General features: G+C 46.1%; 1 protein-coding gene across 3 annotated transcripts in view; it reads left to right on the forward strand.

Annotated features, from left to right (window-relative positions):
* Positions 1–26,077, forward strand: part of FHIP1A (FHF complex subunit HOOK interacting protein 1A) — a 188,455-nt gene extending 162,378 nt beyond the window's left edge. For 2 of the 3 annotated variants that reach the window (XM_081134046.1, XM_081134048.1), the window contains exons 9-14: positions 813–892; positions 9,178–9,368; positions 11,953–13,080; positions 18,815–18,993; positions 19,335–19,473; positions 24,899–26,077. In XM_081134046.1, the coding sequence (XP_080990172.1) occupies positions 813–892; positions 9,178–9,368; positions 11,953–13,080; positions 18,815–18,993; positions 19,335–19,473; positions 24,899–25,152 (1,971 nt within the window). In that variant the 3' untranslated portion in view covers positions 25,153–26,077. The remainder of the gene's footprint in view (positions 1–812; positions 893–9,177; positions 9,369–11,952; positions 13,081–18,814; positions 18,994–19,334; positions 19,474–24,898) is intronic. The other variant, XM_081134047.1, reaches the window with a different exon arrangement.
* Positions 26,078–26,791: the final 714 nt, after the last annotated feature.

Below are 26,791 nucleotides of genomic sequence, written 5' to 3' on the forward strand. Positions count from 1 at the left end.
CCTACAGAATGCCTGTGCGCTCCTATTTCCAGTTTCTTAAGATCCAGGTAAACCTGCCCCTACAACTCTCCAATACATACATCCTGTACAAAGAAGGAGAGCCTGAATTACTTACGTGGCCTGATAGAATAAAAGCTTACTCCCAAAAGAGCATGACGATTTTATAGTACACCTTTGGGTTTCTTTCCTGTTTGGTTGGTTATCTTTCCTTTTTTGGAAATCAGAGTGTGAAAGAAGCCTTGTTTTTTTAATGAACTTCTTAGAAAAGCACATTATCACACCCTCAGCACTACTGAAAATGAAACCAAGGAGAACGTTTGCTCCAAAACCAAGAGGAGCTGAGGCTCGGAGCTGAGAACTCCAGAGGCAAAGTTGGCCAGGGCATATGCAATTTTCTGTCAGCCCTGCCTCGTAGATAACTAATGTCATATCTGAAAATAACTTAGGCAAACAAGGGACATGCAGGAGCTCTGGTGTGTGCATGTGCACATGTGTGCATATGTACGTGTTGGAGAGTTGTATGGGTGTCTTTATCTGGATCTTAAACAGTTGGAAACTATAGCGAGGCATTTTGTAGGAGGGTAATTCTTCATAATGGTGTAATTCCAGGCTTAGTCCTTCCAATTGAACCCTATAGGAGAACTGATAGCCTGAATACATGTAATACGCATTCTCTCTGGCAGCCCCATGTTTTATCAAAACTGCTAAAGAAAAGAGGCCATTTTATTTTGTAATTCTAATTTATTTGCCATCTGTGGAGAGTGGAGCTGTCCTTCCCATATCTGAAATAGAATGTGTTTATTGCTCCCCAGCTCTGTGTGGTGTCCCTGGCATTATTTAGGACTCTCATCGGTTTACACTGTGAAGACGTGATGCTACAGCTAGTTCTGAGGTGAGTTGCCATCTTTTGTTCCCTTTAAAGAAAGACCCACTCTGTACTATTGCTATTATGTATTTCTTTGGTAATATAAGCTAAACAGGGGCTGTGCATCTAAGGAAGAAAATCATCAAGAAAATCAATTTAATTTCTGCATTATTTCCCAAGGCTAATTTTAATTTTACTGTTAAAAGTTTTCTTGGGGCCAAATGCATTATGTTATAAATATGCTCCTGCAAAGAATAGATAGGATGTTTGGAATTTTCAGAATTATTATAAAAGCTCTTCTGGAATGTCTTTTTCCTAAAGTACATTTTTAGGGCAACCTGTGGTATTTGAGAAAAACAAATTTTCTAAATGTGAAATGCTGTTGATATATAGTTCCTGTGACTCTTGCTTTGGTAATGGTACAAATACAATGTGCACTCTTAACCTGTGTGTATGTTTCAATTAAATTCAGTAAATATTTAATGAGTACTCTCTGTGTACAGTTCAGAAGGGAGTAAGGTGCTGAGCAGACTAATTGAAAAGGACTTATGCACGAGGTAGAACACGTACGTCCTTCAGGAGTACAGATGGGCAAGTTTTTGTCAGGTGGCTGGTATTTGATGACAGGTGTTGGGAGTCAGGTAGATTACTCTTAAGACGACATTAATTTGGTCATTTGGCAAGGGGATTCAGGAACCCTAAATCCTGCCTTGGCCCAGGTCTGCCTCTCCTTGTGGGGTCCCTGAGGACAGCAGCAGCTTCTGTAAAAGAAGAAAGGGAGAGTTGGCCAGGGCTTGTGCTCCCACACACTCCTCTGGTGGTGTGGAAAAGCCCACCAGGGTCTCTGGACATACCCTGCACCTCCTCCCTCCTTACTGGGCTTCCCCACCCTTCCCGTGATCCCTCTTTGGGAGTAAGGGTGGAAGAAGCCAGAACAGGGGGGAGAGGGAGAAGCCTTGGGCTGCCTCAGGTCCCCATGTGGGTTTTGACACAGTGTAAGTAGAGTTACCAGGAAGATGGCATTCCAAGTGGATGTAACAGCATTTCCAAAGAGGTAGCTGTGGAAAGGAAGGGGATGGCAGTGGCATCACGGGGACCACAGCAGTGGCATCGCCGGGAGCTAGGTAGAAACGCACATTCTCGCCCTCTCCCAGAGGTGCTGACTCCGCCACTCTGGGGATGGGCATTTCCACAAACTCTCCAGGGGATTCTGACGCCTGGCTAACCGCTGGCTTAAGGGGTGGTGCAAGGTGGCTCTCGCACCTGCGAAAGGGAGTGATAAAAACCAGGCCGGAGAAGCTGGTGGTGGCATAATGGTGGAGGCCTTGCAGAGTTACCCCTTTATGGGAGAGTATCACCTATCCATTTTCTAAGTTTAAAAAGTTTTTGGACTTTTTAGTGGTTTAGATCAGGTCATCAGCAGCCACTCTCATGGCATAGCAAAGAACAAATCCTACCATAAGTGATGCCTTGGGTAGTGTGTGCTGGGCATTAGTTATCTGTCCTAAAAGGATTACTTTAGCTCCCCATCAAATCTCTACTGATATGGGAGAATGCATTAGCAACGCTGGAGTGAAATCCATCAGAGCAACTTGTTAAAGCTTTTTTAGGGCTAGTAATGAGTTTTTGCCTCCAACAAGGGCAAAACGTGATTGTATTTAAATGTTAAACTCTTGGATACTGCTTCTCTGATAGCATGAAAAGCTGGTGTCGTTTTTGATTTACCTGGAAGCCTGGCCCTGCTCAGGATGTGCAGAGCTTCCCGATACCAGGTTGCCAGGCCAACTAGCCCAGGTGGTGGGAACTGGCTGTTTACCTTTACAAGGTGAACTCTCCTCACCTTTTGTCTGCTTATAAGGTGGTGTTTGTTAAAAACTGTCCTTAGAGATGATACTCGTTAAGGCTTTTTTTGAAACACAGATCGGTACCTTATGAAGGTGAAGAAGTTTGCTCATGATTGAAATATTTACATGTTCAAGCCAGGACTAGTTATTTCCAGGGTAAGGACTAGTGATTTCCCAGGAATTACTAGGAAAGCGCATGAAGGGCACATTATCACAGGCTCTGAATAGAGTAATGGAAAAAATGCCAGACAAAGCCATCTGGTCCTAGGCTTTCTTCTTTGTTTCTTTGATGATGAAGATGAAGAAGAAGATGCTGGTTGCCTTTTATTGAATACTTTATTTCTAATTCCACCGCACTGCGTGGGGGAATCCATGAGAAGAACTAATAGGAAGGCTTACACAGAAGTCGGGCATGTGGCGGACACGCAGGAAACCTCTACTTCCTGGTCTCTGTCCTCTGAACTGCTGATCCACCCTCACCCCGCACACACACATTTAAAAATTATTTTTAATTGTGGTAAAATACACATAACAAAAATTTCCCATTTAACTATTTGTAAGTGTAGAGGTCAGTGGTAGTAGGTACATTCACAGTGTTGTGCAACCATCACCACATCCATCCCAGAACTGTTTTCAGCTTGCAAAACTAATACTCTGTAATTATTAAACAATAGCTCCCCATTTCCCCTCCCCCAGCCCTTGGCGGCCACCATTCTACTTTCTGTCTCTATGCATTTGACTACTCTGGGAACCTCATGTAAGTGTTTGCCTTTTTGTAGCTGACGTATTTCACTTAGCATAGTGTTTTCAAGTTTCATCCATGTTGTACTATGTGTCAGAATTTTTTCCTTTTTTTTTTATTCTCTAAATATATTTTTTTATTTAAAATATTACAAATGTCCCTTTATCTCCCCAATGACCCATTCCACCCCGTCCCACCCCCCTCCCCAGTCCCTCTCCACACCATTGTCCATGTCCTTGGGTTGTGCATATGTGCATATAAATTCTTTGGTTACTCTCTCCCCCTCCACCCACCCGCCCTCCTCCCTCCTTCGGACATTCGTCAGTCTCATCTATGCTTCCATGTCATTGAATCTATTCTGTTCATCAGTTTATTAAGTTCTTTAGATTCCACATAGAAGTGAGACGATGTGATGTTTGTCTTTCGCTGCCTGGCTTATTTCACTTAGCATTATTTTCTCCAGGTCCATCCATACTGTCCCAAAGGGTACAAGAACCTTCTTCTTTACAGCTGCGTAGTATTGCATGGTGTATATGTCCCAAGGCTTTTTTATCCACTCATCTACTGATGGGCACTTGGGCTAGAATTTTTTCCTTTTTAAGGCTGAATAATATTCCATTGTTTATACCACATTTTTAATCCATTCATCTGTTGATGAACACTGTGGATTGCTTCCAGTTTTTGGCTATTGTGACCAGTGCTACCGTGGGTGTACAAGTATCTCTTCAAGACCCTGCTAGCAGTTCCTTGGGTATATACCCAGAAGTGGAATTGCTTAATCATATGCTAATTCTACTTTAATTTTTTAAATTGTTTTTCATTATAGTTGCACCATTTTACATGCCTACTAACACGACACAGGGTTTCCAATTTTTCCAACATATGTTATTTTCTGTTAAGAAAAGAAGTACTTTTAATCAAATAAAAATGACAGGCAGATTTGAGAAAGAACCAACTAAAGCTCTTAGAAATAAAACCTGTAGTTATTAAAATGAAAAACTGAGTGTTTGGGGTAAATAGCATTTAAGACACAGATCAAGAGAGAATTAATGAACTAGAAGATAGATTGAGGAAGTTACTAAGTTTGCAGCAGAAGAAGATAGAGAGGTAAAAAACATGAAAACAAGGCTAAGAACCGTGGAGGCTAGAATCCACGTAGGACCCCAGACGGGGAGTGAACTGTTGATTTGACTTGACCTATTCTGGTTTTGGAATTTGCAATCTCATAAGGATTTTGGGAGGATCAACTGTGGCGATCTGTGAAAATGTGTTGAAATGCTATAAAGTATTACACAAATGCAAGGGAGTGGAATTTTCTAGAAAATACTTTTTAAACTAATGAAAACAATGTCTCTTCTGATTTAGAATCTGTACCAAAAGCAAGGATATGAAAATCCTCATTCTATTATTCATTTAAACTTTATCTTAAGGGACATAAAAAATAGATTTGTAATCCATCCTTTTATTGTTGACTGTTGTCATTTGAATGCACACAATAAATTTGTAGATCTGGGAGACAATAAAGCAGTGAAGATTATGTGAATCCTTTTAATGGAGTTATTTGTTATGTGATAAATAATAACTATACATCAGTTTCATTGCAACCCAAATACTCTTAAATATTGACATCTCAAAGTGATAATCCATTTGTAGCTGATATCTTTCTTTCATGGAGGAAAACATCAGAAAAGTAAGTTGAAATAAGATACTCCTCAAAGAGAGGCTATTTTAGTGAGCAGAAAACCAAAGAAAAATAGTCCATCTCCATGGATGTAACTTATGATAGGCCAGTGCAGGCAGGAAATGCTGACTAGCAGTGAAGTGAGAGATCACTCCCATGTTCCTGGCACTTCCCAGTTTAGGCAGAATTTAATTGCTTAATACTCTGAATGCCATTGATGAATATTCTGGTTAGGGCGCTTTTTCAGAAGTGCTGATCCATTGTCAGCTTTATGAACTACATTGCCTGTTGTGTTCAGATAGAGGTTGTTTTGCTCGAAGAGCAGCTGTGTGTACATTTCAGGAACATTTCCATCTAGCATGGGAATTAGGTGTCTGGAGCAGGGCACAGAAAAGCCAGCCAGCCTAGGGTCGGATAAATAGGAAAAATGTGGCCAAACCATCTTTTTGAGATTCGCTAACATTGCTGTTTAGATTTTTGCCTAGTAGTGCATTATTCAGGTTAACATCATCTCAAAAGAAGCGCCTTGCTTACGTCACCATACTTCACCACTTTGTTTTGTTTGTTTTTATTGTTGATGGAGCAATAGGCAATATGTGTGCTTTGTTATCGACTGGTTGTCACTGAATTGTTTCAGAAGTGATGATTTATTTTAATGAGTGATACCCAGGTAAAGAGAAATAGATGTGGAATTGGTTGCAGAGAGTTGGGGAAATAATGAAAAGAGTGAAGACAGTATGGACAATATATATATTTTTCTGCTATATTGTGGGTTGACTTTGAGTAATCTGGGTTCCTAAAATCATATATTTATTACTTTGTGATTATATTTACTGACTTCTGAATTTAAATAAAATCCCCAAACAAAATAAGTGTAGTAAAAATGAAAAGATAGTTTGATGACAAATACTTACACTAAATTCCTGAGTGACTTTTCTGCTATCAACAGCCATTTCATTTTGATATTTGACATTGGGAAGCATCTGACATTCATTCTATTTCTTTTCTTAAAGTATAGTTGGTATACAATATTATATTAGTTTCAGGTATATAACATAGTGATTCAGCATTTATATATCTTATGTTGTGATCACCACAGTAGTAACCACACATCTGTCACCATCCACAGTTATCACACTATTATTAACCCTTTACCTTTTTCACCTGTTCCTACAATGTTCTTCCCTTTGGCAGCCATCAGTTTGTTCTGTGTTTCTGTGAGTTTGTTTTGTTTGGTTTGATTTTAAAAAAAAATTCGACATATAAGTGAGATCATATGGTATTTGTCTTTCTCTGTCTGACTTACTTCACTTAGCACAATACTCCCTGGGTCCATCCATGTTGTTACAAATGGCAGGATATCATTCTTTCTTATGGCTGAGTAATATTCCATTGTGTATATATACCACATCTTCTCCATTCATCTATCAGTGGACACCTCGGTTGCTTCCATAACTTGCCTATTGTAAATAATGCTGCAGTGAACATTCATTTTGTTTTTTTATCTTTCCCTGTAAATGATGGAAAGGCAGAGGGTCAGTATACGGTGTTTCTGCCCTTCCCTCTGGGATAAGCCTTCATTCTAATGGCACAATAGAAGTACTGCATTGAATACAAGGGCGTTATTTATTTGAACTGATTCCCCCTCTTCCAGTGTTGTAGAACCTCTCCTTCAGTCTGTAGGGGATCTCCCTTTATTCGGTTTCCTCAGAAGAAAGTTCTGAGTTTCAACTGAAAGCGTGGATTTGCAAAGTTGCAAATTCCCAATTCCTCTTTATTCTGATATAATTTCAAGCCTCCCATTGGTGATATTTGATAAGTAGCTTTATTAGGTTTGATTCAATGTGCCATTTTAAAAAATATTTCTTGAGAAAGAGTAAAAATCTATTATATCAGCTCGTCATGAGATATGCTTGATTTGAGGTTAAGTAGTCATTGAGTTCCTGTAGTCTGTACAAGCATTGAATCGGTTTATTTCTTAAATAATTAACGATGAGAATAAGGGTACAGTAAGTCCTGTGTAATCTGAATTTCCCCAGGCGTCATGAGCTTGTGAGAGCAGATTTCACATCCACACTGTAGGGTAGGTTTCCCTGGCTCGCCTCCGCCCCTCACCGAAGACGTTGGCCCCTGCGAAGCATCAGCCATGACTTCTGGGGGGCTCCCTGAGGGAGGGGTTCATTCATGAACAAGTCTGTCCCCCACTGGTTGCCACAGCAGCCTCTGTTGTGATCTCCTCCCTGGATGAGGCCCCTTTGGTTGCTGCTGCCTCACCTCCGTCCCTGCTGGGCCCTCGCCCATCCTGGGGGTGCCCGGTGCCGAGGTGCTGGACCTGCACTGTCTTCCCTTGTGCCCGAGGGGCCAGGCCTGTGCTGTGTCCAGACAGGTGGCAGAAGGCCTCGCTCCCCTGCATCACTCTGAGTCACTAAACATCTCTGCTCAGAGAGACCCTTGTGAAAAGAGCTTCATTTTCTACCCACAGCAGCCATTTCTTTTCCAGCAGAGCTCAGATATGAGTCCCCAAAGCTGGGCCAAGAATCAGAACAGACCTGCCCCCTTTCCCTTACCGCCCCGTCATCTTTCCTGTCTGTTCTTGTAACCTTGGACTTTCGTGAAACTGAACTTATGAAAATAGATGACTCCACATCAGACGGCGGGGTGGGTCTAGATCTTAGTGATGGCAGTTTAGGCCTCAGGTGTGTGCCCAGGAGTGCAGGAAAAGCCACCTAGATGGGGAACTTGATTGTTTTGGGGAACAGAAGGCTAAGTGGCAAGCTTGTCATCTCATAGCTTGAAGGTTATTAAGATGTTTGGTGGAAAGTACTGTGAGGAGAATGAAATAGTTTTTCCTCCTTGACCGGCTTTTGCAGTAGGTCTGTCATCAGCATAAAATAGGTTTTCCTCATTTGGATCAACAGACATGGGAGATGGCTTAGTGTCTGCGGGCCTTAAGACATACCCTGAAGGTTATACTTTTATCTTTTTCACTGACTCCTTAGTTATAGCTTGTTTTTCTCTGCACTGCCTCTTTCTTGAAAGTTAAATGCAGAAATGAAAGCATCTGGGTTGTTGAGATTGTGGTTGTTCCCATAGAGGCACAGTCTCCTCTGGAACTGGCTCCTGCTCACAGGGGTGACATGGGGCTCTGAGCCTTCAGCTCCACTGCTCCATCTTGGTTCAACAGCAGAGCCTTCCTCCCTAATAAGAAAGTAAGCCATTGAAACACACTTTCTTCTATCCGTGAAGCCCACAATGTGCTCCAAATGTGTCAGAAACGATTGCTCATATTTTTCTTGTCTCCACGGTCATGATGATACTAAGATGCTTTGATCCCCAACCAAAAGTGTTTTGTGTGCAATGGGGCCCAGTGCCCTCACTGAGTCTTTGGCCATTGTATTTTCTCATGGTCACCCAGAAGAACAGAGGAGGGGGTTTGTACTATGCAGTGGTTCTGCTGCCCTTCAGTGCCCACTAGGAGTCAGAATACCTGGGATTGTATTTCAGAATTATTGAAGGAGGTCCTTGCTCTGAGAGCACATTGTATTGAGGAGGCAAACACCAACATAACTGATGTGAAATACTAGAGCTTTAGTAGAGGTCTGTGAGCATAGTGGAAGGAAAGAGTAGCCCTGTCTTGGAGTAGGAAGCCTGGAGGCCTTCCTGGAGAAGGTGACACTGAAGCTGGACTTTGTAGGATGGTAAGGCATTTGTCAGGCAGGTAGAACACATTTTGGGTGAAGGTTACAGTGGGTGCAGAGGCACGGAGGCAAAGAGGGATAGCTGATCCATTAAGAGATGAGGAAGTTTGTGGAGCTTAAATTGTGAAGGCCTCACATGCTCTGCACAGGGGTTGTTCTGTAAGAAGAAAGAAGCCCTTGACAAATTTTAAGCAGGAGAGTGGACCCTGGGGGCCAGTGGGATGGATGGATTGAGAGTAGGGAGAGGATGGTTACCCTTGGCCATTAGTCCTTATTATGGCTTAGGAGGTGGCTGACTGGGAAGGGACATTTCGGAGACTGAATGCTGGCCCTCTTTGTCATTCCAGGTACCTGATCCCTTGCAATCACATGATGCTGAGTCAGAGGTGGGCTGTGAAGGAGAGAGACTGTTACTCTGTGTCTGCAGCCAAGCTGCTCGCCCTGACCCCTGTCTGCTGCTCCAGCGGGATCACCCTGACGCTTGGGAACCAAGAGAGGGATTATATTCTCTGGTCAAAGTGTACGCATGATACTTCAGGTAGGAACTTGCTGGTGATGGTCTTTAAACAAAAGGATGCCAGATTCTGTCTCTCCTTGGGTTATGTGTCTGAGAAGATGGAGAGTGAGCTCCATTTCTTTTATGAATGTCTAGTTGGGGGTCCTTTTCTGCTTCATAAGGAGTAATGGACACTGTAATCAGTGTTCATTTTCATGCCCAGCTGTCACTGATTTCATGCTCCCAGACCTTTATTTTAACTAGGATTTCTAGTGTCGTGCTCAGAATCCAAACGTGAGAATGTGTACCACTCTGTCTTCTAAAAAAAATAGGGGTGAGGGATGTGTGGAGGTGGTATAGCTAAGATAGAATTAGCCCTTATTTTAATTTCAAAAATAGCCCATTTTGATGCTTGCCTGTCAATAATATATCATCATAAAGCTTGAAATTTGTGATACAGCAACAGTATCTGAGCCATTTGATTGACCTACAGGAGTTATGGTGCTCATGTGCTGTTTGCCAGCGCACCTGACCTTGTACAAGTAAAATGGAAATGGTCACCTCTGTCAGCCTTGGCTCTCTGAGGGCAGCGGGGACAAGGAGGTGTTTGTGTATCGTTGATTTACAGAGACTGTTTTAGTTCAGGAAGATTCTGCCTGTCCTGCGACCACTAGGACATGGTTGAGTCTTGGTGTTCACTTGGGTGATCGAGTCTGTATTCTGATATCCTCCAAGCAGTGTCATTCTGTTCATCTGATGTACTTCTTTAGACTGTAGGCTGCTTGACTAAGAAAATATTAGCATATTTGGTATAAATGTAACTTTTAGAAATTAAGGTTGTCTTACTGATTCTTGGTCTTTAAGATACAGTATATGCATGGAAATTGATAATTTTTGTGGCAGTATAATAAGATGGATTTTAAATATATTTCCCTGTTGGTTAAACTAGTGTGGACTTCTTATATTTTCCTGCCCAACAGTTATTTTTTAAAACATATTTGAAAACTGATGTCTTTTTTATTTACTAAAAAAGCTATTTCAAGAATGATTCTGTGCCTTACCTTGCCTCAGAATTCAAAATTCAAGTTAAACAGACAACTGTGGAGTGCCTGCAACTTCCTTTCCCTGGGTTACATTTAATTCTTTGAAAAAGGTGGTATCCCTGGTTTAGAGATGAAGAAGCAAACTCAGAGAGGGATCGGCTTGTCCAAGGTTATCCAGCTGGGAGGTCCTCTGGTTCCAAATTCCGTGTTCCTTCCACTGTGCTGCCTCTGGGGTTCCTTACAGCAGACAGATACTGTAATGGATGAATGGTTACACAGATGGAAGTGTAGGTAGGTAGGTAAGTAGGTGTAGGTGCAGCGGTTAAGAGCTAGGATTCTGAATCTTGGGCTCTGCTACTTTCTTGGGCAAATTACTTAACCTTTTAAACCGTTTTCCTCATATAAAGTCATACCTACCTTAAAGTGTTGTTCCAAGGATAAGTGACCTTGGACATGTAAAGCTCTTAGAAGATTTCCTGGCATGTAGTAAGTGCTAAATAAATATTGCTAGTATCGTGTGTTTTTTAATGTCTTTTTATGTAAAGTGGATAAGAGATAAACACTAACCTTTTAGCAATAGAGCTGTAAAAAAATGAATTATGTCTACCTTGGTGACAGGAAAATGTGTATTTTTAAAAGTTCAGTTCTGGCCTAGTCTGGAAGAGATTTAGTTAATGAAGAGACAAGAAGCTTGCAAAGGTGTGGCATCGAATGAAACAAGAACAGTGCTGACAAGAGACAGCTTGTGCTTGAGCTGTGGCTCTGCCCCAACTAGTTAGCTGGGTGATCTTTTGTCTCTGAGCCTCTACTTCTTCATCTACAAGTGGAGAAGATGCTGTGCTCCATGAAGGCTGTTGTGGGGATTAAATTAGCTAGCACTGAGAAAGCACCTGTCCCATGGGAGATGTTTAAGAAAACTGCAGAGTACGTGTTGTCCTTGTTTGAGTCCCTTTTTTTCAGTTATGCAGTTGAGAACTTGACCGTCAGAGGCAGAGTGGGAACACCTGAAGCATCCTTAGGCGACAAGGACTATTTTGGTAGTGGAGAGGCCTTTATCATAAGAGACCATGGGGTACACATCAACGTCCCAGTCGTTCCCCGGAAGGCAGAGCAAGTCAACAGGATTTTCTAAAAACCCAGTGTTTTCTAGAGAAAACCTGTCCCCAAATTCATGGGCTATAGGCCTTCCACTTTAGAATTGAAGTAAAAGTCCTTTAAATCATTACCTGCACTGTGGCAGGTACTATATTCAATACATTACCCAGTTTAATCCTCTCAGCAACTTGGGAGGGTGCCGTTATTAGCTCGCTCTTCCCTTAGGACTGCTGCCAAATCCATTTTCAGCTGGAGACAGCCAGTATCCCACTGGCCGTATTGGTTTGTATCTCCTACGAAGGTAGACTTTCTGTTACCTTCCTTCTTAAAATCTAAGCATTTTTTATCATTCCGAAATCAAAGTAGCAGGTGAGAGAAAGTCTCGGCAGCCAGAGGAGACACATGCCCGCCCACTGCCTTTGTCCCCCACCCCTCCGAAGGGCCCGAGGGGGCTCACTCATTCCGATTTGTCCGCCTCCCTCCCGCAGGGCCCGCCGAGCAGCTCGCAGAGGCGCCCGCCCCGTCGGCCTGCATTGTGCAGTACGGCAAGGCCCTGGACATCAGCTACCTGCAGTACCTGTGGGAGGCCCACACCAACATCCTGCGCTGCATGAGGGACTGCCGCGTCTGGTCCGCCCTCTACGACGGGGATTCCCCCGACCCCGACACCTTTCTCCGGAGCCTGCCAGAGGAGAGCCCTGCCAGCTCCGCCTACCCCGGGCTCAGGCTCCCGCCGCAGCTCCCCAGCAAGACAGGGCCTCAGCCGGCTCCGAGAAAGGACAAGAGCCAGACGGAACTGGAGTGGGACGACAGCTATGACACCGGGATCTCCCCGGGGGCTGCCGTGGGCTCCCCCCGGCCTTATGATGATCTGGAGAATCCTGGCCTGCCAGCACCAATCGACCCTCCCAAACACATCCAGGAGATGAAGAGGACTGCCATCCTCCGCTTCAAAGGGTCCTACATCGAGGAGTCTGACTTCCAGGATGACGTGATGGTGTACAGGCTGTGTGCGGAGAAGGACTCTGAGGACACTGGAAAGTCACAGGAGGAGCCCGCAAGCCCCCTGGCCCAAGGCCAGACCGAGGTGCAGAGCACCCCCACGAACAACGGCCCCCTGCCCAGCCCTCAGCCAGAAACAGACTCCGAGGAGGAGCATCACAGGGACAACTCGGACATGTTTCCAGATGTGTCCGAGGAGCCGCCACGAGAGAAGGAGCCCGAGGAAGCCCCAGAACCAAACTCAGAGTTAGCAACCCCCCTCTCCGAGGCAGAGCACAGTTCAGACCTGATGGCTGCTGACCCAGAGGGAGATTTCATTGCCCGGTACGACCAGATCATTAAAGACCTGGATTCTGGCAGCGAGGGCTTGATGGAACAGAACTTCTCCTCACCTGATGCCTTGCTCCTCACAAATGAGCAAGAAGGGAAGGAAGAGAGCAGAGGAGGAAGGGAGGCGGAGGAGGGGAAGGAGGACCTGGAAGAGGAGGATGACTTTGACGCTTTCATAGTGGAAGCTCCTGCCGAGGAGACCGTGCCGTCCCCGTTTGGGGTGAGAGACGAGACTGACCTTGCCAGTCGCCACCCCATGAGGACTCAGAGCACCCCATTCACAGGTGACCATCTTAGCTTGCTTTGTGATTTCTGCTTTTGAAAGTACTTGTACATAGGACCGCAGGAGAGTAAGGTAGGTGGAGGGAAGGAAGGAGCATTAGCCGTTTACCTAACAGAGGGGCAAAAGTATTTTTGTAAAGAGTGGAGAGGGGTGGTTCCATTTTTATTTTATTTTGTCATTCTCGCAATGATTGTTGGTTTGTGTTTTTTTACCCCCACCAGCAAATTAGAGGTTCAGTTTTACTGTTGAGTAATTTCCCTTGAAATGCCTGTGATAAAGTAATAGGACTGATGAAACGACATAAGAAACCCAGTCTCGTTATTTAATAGACCCATTTCCTTTAGTCTAATTTATTTTTCTCCTTAGCATTTATTTCATGTGTATTTTTTATAAGTACATCCCCCCCATTAGAATGTATGCTCCATGAGGGCACAGGTGTTGGCCTGCTCTCAGCTCCATCCCCAGCACCTGCACAGTGACCAGAGCACATGGTCGCCACTCAGAATACTTGCTGTGTACACATCAGAGCCATGGGGGTTAGTTGGGCCTTTGCCTGGGAGCTCATTTCGGATAGTCACAGAACCTTCATCCAAAAATAAGTACAGTAGACCCACATAAACTGCTAATTCTACTAAAGAATGGCTGTTCCAGTGATACACCCGTCACCACGGGTAGGCATCCTGGGAGAGGCAACGCGATGAGGGTATCAGGTAAGAGGACAGGGGCGAGGGATTATGATGCAGAGCATCTTTAAATATCAGCCGGTAACATCTGAACCTGCAAATCGTGATGCAGAGGGATGGCTGGGGTGGGACCCTCCAGTGGTGTTCAGGTAGCAAGGAGCGGTCCCTAAAGGAACTGGCATCAAAGAGGGACAGACAGTGGCCTTGGGGTCAGGCCTGTCAGGGGATCCTGGTTCTGCCACTTTCAGCTATGTGGCCTTGGTGTCCCTGTTCACCCTCCATTCTCCCCTGTGAGGACTGAGTGTAATACTGGGGGGTCATTATTAAGGTTACCGGCAGCCCCCAGCAGCCCTGGCAAGTAGGGGGCAGCCTGGGAGGAGAGGTCATGCTCTTGCCGCCTCGAGTCAACCAACATAAATCACGTTACCCTCTGGTCCAGCCAGATAGACTTTGCATGAGTTCAAGGAGCTCCTTCACCCTCCTCCAGTACTTATTCATCTATTTACTGATGCCTAAAATTTTATTTAATTTAAACAGGGAGAGAGCTTTTCATTTTACAATTAAAAGGCTGAGGGTTCTAGTTGAGAGAACATTTCAGTGTGAATGGGTTTTAATTAAAATTCAATCAGTCGGTCAATCATAAATAAGAAGGATTAAATGATCTCAGTTTTCCTAGTCGATAAGGGAGGAGGAGGGGAGGGAACGCCCCAGACCACTGGAGGGGCAGGAGCTCCGTGGAAGGAAAGGAATAGAAGAGACCCAGCAGGGGTCCCTATGTTGCCTGAAGCCTGCCCCCTTTACTGTCGCCCAGGGGAAATCCCCACTGTTCCCCACTGTTCTGCAGGACACCAGGGCCCCCATGGCTAGTAACCAGCCTTTCCTCAGAATGCCAGCCTTATAAAGCAGCAGCATCCCTGGGAAATATGTAAATTGAGGAAACCAAGTATAGCTTAGGGCCAAAAAAAAAAAAAAAAGCTAGTACAATACCTTATTAAATAACATCAATATTTTGCTTATGATACACCTGAGAGCCAACAATACATAAAGTGAGTTTTCTGATACATGTAGGTAATTTTAACTAAAACTTACCCTTTTCTCCTTTGAAACTGGTTGGCAATGTTAGGAAACACCTTTACCCTTTCCATAGAGTGAACTTTGTCGTTTCCAAACTTCTGAGTGTGCTCTGCAGCATTGGGCTTAACGTCCACCTCTGTGTGGAACCCTGGCTTCCTCTGAAAAGAATTTGTTTCTTGGCAATATCCATTTCATTTATCTAATTAACGTGATTAGCAACCTTTATTTGGCAGGTTCTATGCTAGGTACTAAAGACAAAAAAATGAAGGAGTTTGCAGACTTTTAGAGGAAACATCAACAAAGAATTTCTTAGTGAGAAGTGCACTGTCAGTCACTGTATGCCAAGTCCCATGGGACCCAGGGCAGGGCGCAGGAAAGGCTTCACAGGGCAGGGACATGAGCAGGGAATGGAACCAGGTAAAAGTGCCTGAGAATGACGGTCCAGAGGAAACAACAGGCAGAAGACAGATGAGACTGGCTGTGCATAGGGCATGACAATGCATTGGGATGTGGGCAGAGAGGAGTGTGGGAGAAAAGCAGCCAGAGGGCTTGGTGCCTGCCAGCTCCTAGGGGCCTTTGGGCCAAGCAGGGCACTTTGTGCTGCTGGCATTGAAGATGCACTGGGAGTATTGGCGTTGGCAGGGGTGTGACTGGATCCGTGTGGAAATGCCAGCTTTGCAGCAGCATGGAGGGCACTGCAGTGGGAGACGGTTGTGCCAGGGAGGTCGAGTGAGACTTGCCATCTTGCCAGAGTTGAGAGTGCACCAAAGCTGGGCTCCGGTGATCCTGTGTCTAGGAACAGTTCACAGCTGCCCTCACACGTGTGTGCTAAGGCATACATTCAGAGACGTCCACTGCAGCACTGTTTATAACGGGAAAAGGCTGGACACAACCCACTGTCTACCGGTAGGTGACTGTTTTACTAAAGCAAATCCCATGGCAATTGGGTATTTTTTGGCCCTGAGATGAATGAGACAGCTCTGTATGTGCTGATATGCACAGTCTCCAGGATATGTTGTTAAGTGGAAAAGCAAGGTGCAGAGCAGTGTGTAGAGAATGTCATTACAAGAAAATACCAGTAGACAGACAGACAGACAAGACACACACACACACGCGCGCGCGCGCTCTCACACTCCTGGGAGGCATGGTACAGGCACTGGACAGAGATCGTCTGAATTAAAATTGGGACTCTTCCATTTCCTGGCTGTGTGTACTTGGCATTTTGCCTTATCTTTAAATGGGGATAAATAATAAACATACTTCATAAGAGATGTTGTATCTAAATAAGCTAATACAAGATAAGTACTTAGAACACTGCCTGGTACATACTAAGTGATAAATGTTTTTTAAAAAATAAATTTTTATTTAGTTATAGACATAAACATTTTTGGTGTAGAATACACTAGAATCTGTTAAGAGGACTTGCCTCCATGGCAGAGGCCTGTTGTCTATTTTATACTCCTATACTGTTTGAAGAAAAACAAAATTTTAAATCATTTCACTCTATTAAAATAGAAAACTATTGTTGAAGTCCAGATAAGAAGTGATGAGACTGTGACCTCAGGCAGTGCTGGCAGGGGAGGTGGAGGTGAAGGACGGCATTCAGGAGATATTTCCACTGTAGGATTGGCAGAGCCAAGGTACAGAATCAATAGGGTCAGGAAATATGGGTGGGGGTGCAGATGGAGGCAGGGGGAGGGGCACTTGAGGACACACAAGTGAATGATAGGGAGGGGCAGTGGAGGTCATCTTAGTTGTTCTGAAAAATCAAATATCTTATGGCTGTGGAGTTTATCTGTCCTCCTAGAAGAAGGGGGAAAGTGCACCCTCCATCCCCGGTACACACCCGTGGCTTTCTGAATTGCAGCTAGTTTCCTGATTTTCAGCTGCTTGCCAGTTTCCCCTGGCAACTGCTTTTTGCTAAGCAGTTCTTTTTTTTTTAAGTGGTAGAAATCAACCAAGAATAAAACAGAAATTTGAAAAGGTTTAATGTATATCTCTTATTGCACATGGCTAAGAAGTTGTAATTAATGTCATTTGTGGGTTATAATGACAGTCTCTGGCCTTGACCTAATATTCTGTCATCCCAGTGAGACAGTGATGGCACTCTCCCAGGGAGTGGGCCAAACAGGGTTTTCTCTCTGCACTTACAGCAGTGATGGACTATAAATGGTGTCTCCTGGTCATTGCATGGTCGGCAACCTTCATGTGTGTAGGGTGGCCAGCTGAGGCCAAGTGCAGTCTGGGATGGTGCCAGGGAAACTGAGGGCTCACATTCAGGCCATATGTGTTACAAGAGACTCTGCCCACTTAAATATGGCTTAATACACCTGTCTGCTCCCTCTGGAAGGAAAGAGATGATGCTGAGCCTGGGACTGCAGAGGGGCAGGAGAGAAGGGATGGAGAAAGATTGGGTCCAGGGTTGAGGAGGGTGAGGACAGCCTTCTTGTGGATCTTCCTGGAAAGCTAGACTTGCACACTGTGATGCCTGACAAAGAGTTATTGGTGACAATTCTGGGGTTCTTGATGGAGCCCCATCAAGTTGCTTTCAAATTGGGGTTCCAATCCAGAGTTTCTGAATATGTTTGGCAACCTCTACCAGTGTTGTTTTTCAAGCAAGGGCTCTTCAAAGACACTCTATGCAAAGAGCTCATTGACCTGCTGGGTCATAGATTGTGATGGAGGATCTCAAACTCCCATCACAAAGATGGGAAAGTTGAGACTAAGTTCAGCATGGGGGGGTGGTGCTTTTTCTGTGTTTTGAGGCTCCTTAGAGACATGCTTTGTGTTCCTGGTGATGGGACTATTGCCATTACCCTGTTACTCGCCTGCACGGTGAGAGGTTTGTGGTTGGTGTTCCCATTTCTCACTACCACAGCTTCTGCATGAAGCATCTTGTGATAAACTCTGTTTCTATTAAACTCATGTTAATGTTGGTGGCGTCTTCATAAAGCACATTTCTCCATCCAGGGGTATGTGCTTGTTATAGATATGCTATGGTTTAGTGGCATCATCAATAGCTCCACTGGGGGAAACACAAAATTCTCATTGATTTTGCTTAATGGACCACTTTTATGGTAAAACTAGAAAATATCTTCCAGTACTTTTGTTAATGCCAGATTAATTTTCTTGATTTTTCCCCCCTGCCTTCAGTGAACTCAAACATAAAGCATATTAATTTTCTGGTGACCCAAATTAGCCGAAGCTCCTTTTTTCTCAATTTTTTTTATGAGCTGCTTTTTAAAAAAATGAAATAATGGATTTTCTTTTTTAAGGAAACTATGACATACCAAACTATATCTCCCCAGACCAAGTCCCTTCTCTCCCTTTCTTCCCTCTGAAAATTGAGGTGTGGTTACCTAGTTGCTCAGGGCTACCAGCCTTATTTACCCTCCCTCCTCTCTCTCCTTGTCCTGCATTGTGACGTTTGACAAGAATCTTTCTCATGGTGCTTATTGGGGACAGACAGCCCCTGTTGACAGTGTTACTATTTGACCAACTTAGTTCATGTGGTTTGGTATTCTTGAATAGCATGAAGATTTTTTGTTACCCAAACTTGTGGTAGCCTCTAATGTTTGCATGGAACCCTACGGCACTAAGGATCATGAGCTGATAAATGTCATGGTTTTGAGCATTGGCAGCACCAAGAAGTAAGAAGTGCAGAAACTCTGTGGAAAAGTATATCTTAATTTTAAAAATTATTTGTCAAGGTCTATGATAATTTTCCAAGTGTTGCAACTGCTCATGGAGTCAAAATAGTAGCTTCCATGCACACTTGTCTGCTTTCTTTTTGTGGCGGTGGTTTTGTGTGTGTGGGTTTGAGGCAGGAGAAGACCCGTCTGCATCTCCCATGTCTGTACTGGATTTGCACCTGGTGGGGCTGTGGTTTGGGAGCCGTGGCCCCAGTGGCTCCTTAGCTGCCAGAGAAAGACATCCCCTGTGCCTGGCTAGCCCTGAAGCCTTGTATTTCTCCCGCAGGCCCATTCATCAGTGTGGTCCTGTCAAAGTTGGAGAACATGCTGGAGAACTCTTTGCATGTTAATCTGCTGCTAATCGGGATCATTACTCAGCTAGCCAGCTACCCCCAGCCACTCCTGCGCTCCTTTCTGCTCAACACCAACATGGTCTTCCAGCCAAGTGTCCGTTCTCTCTACCAGGTATGTTAGCTGAGCCCGCATCCGTACCGGCTGATTTTATGGGTGCTAATGAGCAAGGCTCCTCCTCTTCTTCCCATTATTTTGTTAACAAATTCCTCTAAATTATTCGCTCTTCTTTCTCATCCAGGTTTGCTGGTTGTGTGTAGATTATTCTAGACAAACTGCAAAGCCTCATTTAGTTTGATGTTTCGAGGGTGCCCTACCAAAACACCCCGGCAGTTAAAAATGAGCACATCCCTAACGTACTAGCTCCTGCAAGGAGGGCTGTACCTGAGAGATACACTGGTAACAGGGTGGAATTCCGTTTGAAGCATTAACATCATTAATGTTGTTTTTGACAGGTCCTAGCATCTGTGAAAAACAAAATTGAACAGTTTGCTTCTGTGGAGAGAGACTTCCCAGGACTCCTCATACAAGCCCAGCAATACCTGCTCTTCCGAGTGGACATGTCCGACGTGACACCTGAGTCACTAACCAAAGGTAAGAGGTTTCTCGCCTGCGTCTCTCCTTCTCCGGCTCCCCCATTTCCCCCACCTCCCGATCTAGGTTCAAAGATGCTGCATAGGCTCCTGGGCTCTAAGAGCATCTAAATATATTTTCATTTTTCCCCAACAGCAAGGAGCTTTCTGTTGGTGTTCTTAAGCCTAAAGAAAGGTCTGCCTGGCCCACGCCCAGCCCGTTCTCGGTTTGGAGGGTCTAGCGGGCATTTGCTTCCCAACCGAGAGGGGCTTCGGGAAGGAGCACACAGTGTGTGGGTTGTCGCCAGGCTAGAATAAGTACCTCGGCGCCTGGGGCCAGGAGGAGGCACTCCATGCCACATCCGGAGGCGTTTCTTGGCTGGCCCTACCCTGAGGAGGGCATCCATTCTCTTTGTTTCCAGAGACTCTTGGGCCCAAAATAAGTGTGCTGTAGGGCTCTAGAAGGTAAAAACTGTTCATTTGGACTGGGAGAAGTAGTGTTTATGCTCAGCTTAAAATTCCTGAGAGGGCCTTTTCATCAGTTCAAGAGGTGTTGGGCTGGGGCCTGGCAAGGTGGGCAGGGAGGGTGGTGGGTGGGTGCTCAACAGGAGACTTGAGGACTGCCCTGGTGGCTGGCCAGGCCTGGGGAACACAGCTGCTTCGCTTAAGCTCAGGTTTGACAGATTGGATGGCCAGATGTCCTCCGAGCTATAACCTTGGCCTTGGTGAGTGCAAACCAGGAAATGCTCCATACTGCACTGGCTTTTGCTTATCTCAAGACAAGTCAGGCTTCTTTGGGGCAGGTGACCAGTGGCGAGAGTGGGGCTCTCAGTCCTGGGCTAAAGGCCTGTGGTCAGACACTGGCTCTGAGAGGCAGAACTGCACCTCAGAGCAATTTATAACCCTTTAAAGGAAGTTGAAGGCTTGACCTCGCCTCTGTGCTGCTCTTTGATCTTGGTCATTGGGCCTCACTGGGTCTCAGGTTCCTTGATTCTTAAGTGAAGAATTTGTTTTCCATCTCTGAAGTCCTCTCTGGCTGTAGACTCTGGGTGTGAAGAACCCTTAGGGCATCACAAGGCGGATTTTGCAAGAAAGGTGGGCCTTGTGCCACTGGGGATAGGGGGGTTCAATCTTTGGCCCTGGAGGAGGGCATGGAAGGCCATTTGTACAGGGAAGGGAGCCCCACCTCTCAGGAAGGTGGACTGCAGGCCCGCATGGCCTCTGATACCCATGGGCACAGTTAGTCTGTTAGCTGTTCTTCCTGAACAGGGAGCGTATGGCCACAACTCACCCTATGAGAGAGGGTGCGTCAGGTAGTTAGCTTCTGTGCATAACAAGCCACTGCAGAAACAGTGAGTTAACAGAAAGCCGTTCACGAGGACTCGGGAGTCGGTGTGGCTACCCAGCTGTTCTGATCTGGGCCAGGCTCTGCTGTTTTGGCTCTTGTGTTGCTGTCAGCAGGTGGCTGGATGTCTGGGGTGGCCTCAGTCATATTGGTGGCTGCTGGCTGGGGTGATGGGGATGACAGGGGCCTGTGCTTCTCCTTATCCAGCAGGTTAGCCCTGCTTGTCAAGGTCATGGCCACTGTGTTGCAAAATGAGAATTTGCAGGAACGTACAAAATCTCTTCAGGCTCCGGAATTCTGATGCATTCTGTTGGCCAAAGCAAGTCCCTGGGCCAGTTCCGGTCCAAGAAAGGAGCAGAATCCCCACCTCCTGATGGGAAGAGCTGCAAAGAATTATGGCCAGTGTTGCAGTCGCCAGACGGGGTGGTGTCAGTTTCCCTACATTACACCCCAGGCTTGGTCCTCACTTATATTTTACAACTTATAAAATGCTTTCCCAGACAGTCAATTTTTATTTCCAAACAGCACTGCAAAGTGGTCAAGAAAGAAACTGTTAGGTTCATTTTCATGAAAGGAAGCCAAAAGCAGGGGCCCAGGGTAGTCAGGTGGGACCACGAAACCCAAACGCCTGAGACTGTCTGCCTAGTTCACGGGGCTGACTGCCCACACGCTGACCGACGTCGTGGGCTTTCCTGGGCGAGAAGTGCGTGTTCCAGTGAGGGATGGGGTCACTCACACCTGTGCTCTTTTCTGGCTTGAGACTGTCTGATGGCTGTGGCCACCAGATATGTGTCCAGGGAAGCTTGTTCCCACATACGGTTGTCAAATTAGTCAGCTCTGGCTGATGTTTTTTCAGGGACTTTGACTTGTAGGGCTTCTCTTGGGATGTAAGGCTTTTCTTTCATTGAGTATTTTCCACATCAACTTCCTAACTTCTTCCAGATTAGCAAAGTGATACCCTCCCTCAACTTGAAAAAACTCCAGACTCACAGAATGGGAAAGGTCCCTGTCCCCTTGTACAGAGCTGGCTCCAGGAGCATTGAGGGTGCTGCCTGTAGATGAGTTCAATCTAGGAGCCCCGCTCTCACTGGGACACAGAACAATTTATAATACAGAATCCCAGTCAAAGGCCAAATCCTGGGGTTTCCAGGTCTGTGTGCTTGCGCTTCGTCTGACATTGCTGACGAGATGAGCGGTAACAATTGCTCTCCTCGTTTCCGAAATCTTTCCAGCATTAGTCTTGAAAGTGCTCGGTTGTGGCTTTTCAGACCCAGGGCAACGTTTCAGAAAACCACCCCTGACCCTGACATTGATTTCTGCTTCCCTTCTTCCCCGCCTTTCGTGCAGGTGCTTGTGTGCTTGAGCCCTTTATGAGGGGTGCAGTCAGGCGCCCACAGCCAGAGCTGCTCCGTCAGGCAGGCCTTGTGTTCCCTCGGCCTCCTGGTAGCCCTGGGAGAAAAAGAGCCTCCTCACTAACCCTTCAAACAGAAGTAGGAGTCCGGGTGACCGTCACTCCGGAGCTGGTGGACTTCCCGTGCCAGCTATCACATCCTCACGTGGTCTCTGAGGCTCAACTACTTGCCAGGCTCCTCATTTCCCCCTTGAATACTTTCTAAAGCACAGAGGTTGTGTTTACTTATATTGAGTCCTTTCCCTGCTCTCTAGTCCTGGGAGGGAGATGATAGGTATTGGTCCCATTTTACAGGAAAGGAAACTGAGACATTTTATGATAGGCTGGCTGCCAGGTAGGGACCACAACTCTGCTTTTGTTGCTTTGAGTCGAGAGCCCAATGGGGCTTTGTGACCCAGTGGAAGGCCAGCCCGGTGCTGACAGGACCAAAGTTCCATAAGGGTCTCCTGCCAGCCCTCGTCTCCTTCACTGGGGGCCACCTGCCTTCTTCAGTGAAGACAGTTTTGAGTCTTGGATTCAAGCTGGGTAAATGAACCTTAGTGATGACACTTTAAACTCATGAATCAAGCGAGATAAATGAGCCAAAGAACCCTTTTTGGGGGGGAAAAGAGGAGTGAATTTGAAAGAGAAAGATGGAGATGAGGGATATGAACCAGCTCCAGGGAGATCAGGTGTAGGGAGGACCTGATGTTGGTCAGTTTCTTCCCTCATTCATTCAGCAGATGTTTATTAGCTCCTGCTATTTATAAGGAAGTGTGCTGGGGCCGGGAAGGACACATCACGTAGGGGCTGAGCTCTCAGAAGTCTCGGAGTCTAGTAGAGGAGGAAACACAGGAACAGCAGTGCAGCCTAAAGGGCGACGCAGGCGTTAGTTGTAGATAAGGTGGGGCGGGGGGCTAAACGGAATTCCTTCTGGGCCAGGAAACAGGAAGCGCTTTGTGAAGTGAGTGGCAGCAGGACTGATGACGACATAGGCTGACCCTTATCAAGAGGCCCCTGTGTACGTTATACCTATTGACACAGTTAATCCTTAAAACTCTGTGAACTTTTCACCTATGAGGACATTAAAGTACAGAGAGGTAAAGCTACTTGCCCAACGTTACTCAGCCAGTAGGTGGCAGAGTCTGCTCTCAGCCGCTGTGCTGGAGTGTCAAGGCTAGTAATAGAGATGGGAGGGACCACGGGGGGGGGGGGGGGGGGGGGGGATGGGGACTCCAGGTGGGGGAGCTGCGCCAGCAGAGCAGGTCTCGGTCTGGGGTTAGTGCCCATCTGTCCCATTCCCCACTGGTATCCAGCCAGGACAGTGCCCTTGGGGAGCCTCACAGGACCCTTTGGAGAGATGCAGTGCTGGGGCCTGGGGTGGGGGTGTGGAGGGGGTGGTCTCCATGGTTGGAGAGGGCACCTCAGTGATGTCAACACTTTGGACCTCACTCTGATGTCAGGACATGCTGTGGGCCTCTGCTAAAAAGTAGCAGCAGATTCTCAACTGCTTTTCCAGTTCAGTTCTTTATGGCACGAACTGGGATAAGCTTTAAAAGGATATTTAAAGCAGTGAAAGCGAAGGATTTTTTTTAACACTAAAGACTATAGTAGTGAGATATGGAAAGTACTATAAATGTCAAGAATTTTTAGTACTGTAGTTAAGCGACACTCTGAGACGAGTGTTAAAAAATGGGACTGGATTCTGAAAGCAGCCAAAATAATGAAGAGCTTGAATATAATGATTTATAAGGAGTAATGAGACTGTTTGAGTAGGGGGCAGAAGAAGGCAGAAATAATTCCTATAAATATATGAAGGCTGGAGATAGATGCTCAGGAATTAAATAGTCCGGAAAGCTGAACCATTTTAATTAGTGAAACTGCTTTGATATGAAAATGCAAATCACTTGAATATGTTGAAGTTTGGGCTCATTATCATCGTAGACCTGTGTTACTGAAACTGAGATCGAAAACCCTGGAAACCTTGAAATGGAGGCTCCCAAGCCACTTGCCACTACAGGCCCACAGTTATGGGAAGTGCCCAGTCTGGTCTTACCAGCATCCACCTTCCTCTCATTATTTCCAACTTTGCAATGGCTTCTTCCATTCTATTCTCCCCTGAAGGCTGGAGGTCCCGGCCAGAATGGGCTGGGGGTCACCATGGAGCCCGAGAGGCCAGAGTGCGAGCTGCAGAGAGCTCACAGTGGCTGTGTAACCCAGCCTCCCCCCTGCAGTAATACTATGGGCTCGGGGCTTTGCTGGCACAGGTAGGACAGTCTCCCAACACCCGGAGGCTGGGAGAGCAGCCGGAGCCCCTGGACATCCCAGTACCTTCGTGGTGAGCTAAGTCTTCACTTGGTTGATGCAGTGGCAGGAGATGCCCTTTTCAATTCTTCCCCTTGCCGTGTTCTGGGCATAGGGTTCCTGATGGACCTAAATTTTTGCCACAATTTCTGCACCATGTTCCTTATACAGGCTTTGGGATGAAAGTCTCATATCGCATGCCCTGTGCTGGAGGTTACCTGCTGGGCACCTATGTGAGCCACCGAGTGGACTCCAGTGTGCGCTCAGGGCCGTCTTCAGACTTCAGTCAGTTACAGGAATGAACCCGTGACACTCTCCACCCACCTCCTTCCCCGCAGACCCACACATAAGGGGCTGGACGTCCAGGGCTGTGGAGGGTCCCCGTGACGGTCTGCTTTTTGCTTTCAGATCCCACTCAGGATGCTTCCAGGACAGGAACTGGCAGGAGCCTTTTGGATGGTCCCCCAAGAGTGCTTCAGCCCTTCCTGACAAACAGAGCCAAGGTGGCCGGGGTGCCCCCGAGCCTGCCGCTGCCTGTGAGGAACACCATGCTGGCCGCCGCCCTCTTCCCGGAGTTCCTGAAGGAGCTGGCGGCCTTGGCCCAGGAACACTCCATTCTCTGTTACAAGATCCTGGGGGACTTCGAGGACTCCTATTGTTAGCTTTTTTTTTTTTTTTTAAAATAGAGGTTCTTGTTTTTTAAGGTTATAGTGTCTTGACTGAATGTTAAATGCAAAGCTGCTTACAAAAATTTCTACTTTGATATTTCCTGACAATACTTGATTTGTGGGGAGGGGACCTTTCTGTCCACCTCCTCTCCTCTAGCCGGGTCTTTCCGCCCTGCGTTAAACAGAATGTAAGTCTCATAAGCTGGCTGCTCCTTTGCTGGGGCTTCTTTGCTCGGTTGTTCTTCCTCAAATATTTTGGTGGTTATTCTCCATCCCTTTGTGTCAACTCATCTTGCAGCATAGATCGCACCAAGCGGATTCTGGGGTTCAGTGATTTCTGGAGGCACCCGTGTCAGGAGGTCGGCCCCTCCATCACACGCGAAGCGAGCACACCGTTCCCGTGGCCCTCTGCACCTTGGCTTCCGTTTTATAAAAGGGAAGAATAAAGAAGGGCCCCCTCGCCTCCATCACGTAAGCGCGCACCACGTGTCCCTTTGCATTTTACGCCCAACACTCGCGTTCGGAGTCGGGTGCGGTTGGAGGGAACCTGGAAAGCAGGGCAGTTTCCTTGCTGCTGGAGAGATGACTCGGTGGATCACCCAAACACGGAAAGTAGCCTTATCGTAGTCAGATTTGCACAAAGTGAAATATACCTATGCAAACTGTTTCTTTGGTTTTTAGGATTTTGCTCAGAAGAAAGCATGCTATCATAGCTATCACATACTTATATAAGATGATGGCCATCATTATTTTTTAAAGTGTTTTATGAAAAACAGATTAATTTGTGGAGCTCTTTCATAGGTGGCTGTTTTTGGTTTGTTTGTTGGTGTATGTGTGTGGGGGGAATATGGAGGGGAAAAGAACTTAAATGTAGCCTGTAAAATCATTGGTAATTATTTTAAATTTTGTTTGCTTTTCCTAACGTGTTGCACTTTGTAGAAAACCAGAAGTCCTGGCACTTTGGGAGTTGGGATGGAAATGCAAACAGGTCGCAGGGAGCCTTGCAATGCCAAGTGCCTGCTCCACGCAGGAACGCCGCCTCCTGAGTAATGGGGTTCGTTAGAAGACTCCAGTGTGACGTGTTAGTGCCTCCCTGCTGCTTTTCTGCCTGTTCCAAGAGGCACAGTTATACTTAGAGCCACAGTCTCCTCAAACCACTGAGGAGGGGAAACAAAATAATTGTGGGCTAAAAATGATACCCTAAACTGGTATCGATAGGTCTTCAGTTCTACTTTGGGTATTCAATTCCCCCTGTATTTGGGGCAGGTGATAGACACCCACGAGGAGGAGCCACCCTGTTTGGAGAGAAGTTGGAAGCTCCAGCTCTCTCTCTGTGGGCGTCACCGCTGAGCCCCAGGGGGAGGGTGGAGGGTGGTGGGCAGCCGCAGGTCTGGTGGTTGTGTCTCAGGAACACTGGTTTGATTTTAAGCAGCCTCAGTACAGGAGGCGAGTGGAGGAAACAATTACACCTGAGACCCTGCAGAGCAGAGGCCACCCTTTTGTGTTTCAGGGACCTTGACTCAGTGCTGTATGAGCGCGGCCAGCCTCGAAGTGTTTCTGACTCTAAGCAAGAAATCAGATGCCAACTCATTGAAAGTTTCTGACTTCAGTTTTGTCTGCCTTTAAAAATGGT

The sequence above is a fragment of the Miniopterus schreibersii genome, assembly GCF_964146895.1.
Source record: "Miniopterus schreibersii genome assembly, chromosome: 4".
NCBI classification, from domain to species: domain Eukaryota; kingdom Metazoa; phylum Chordata; class Mammalia; order Chiroptera; family Miniopteridae; genus Miniopterus; species Miniopterus schreibersii.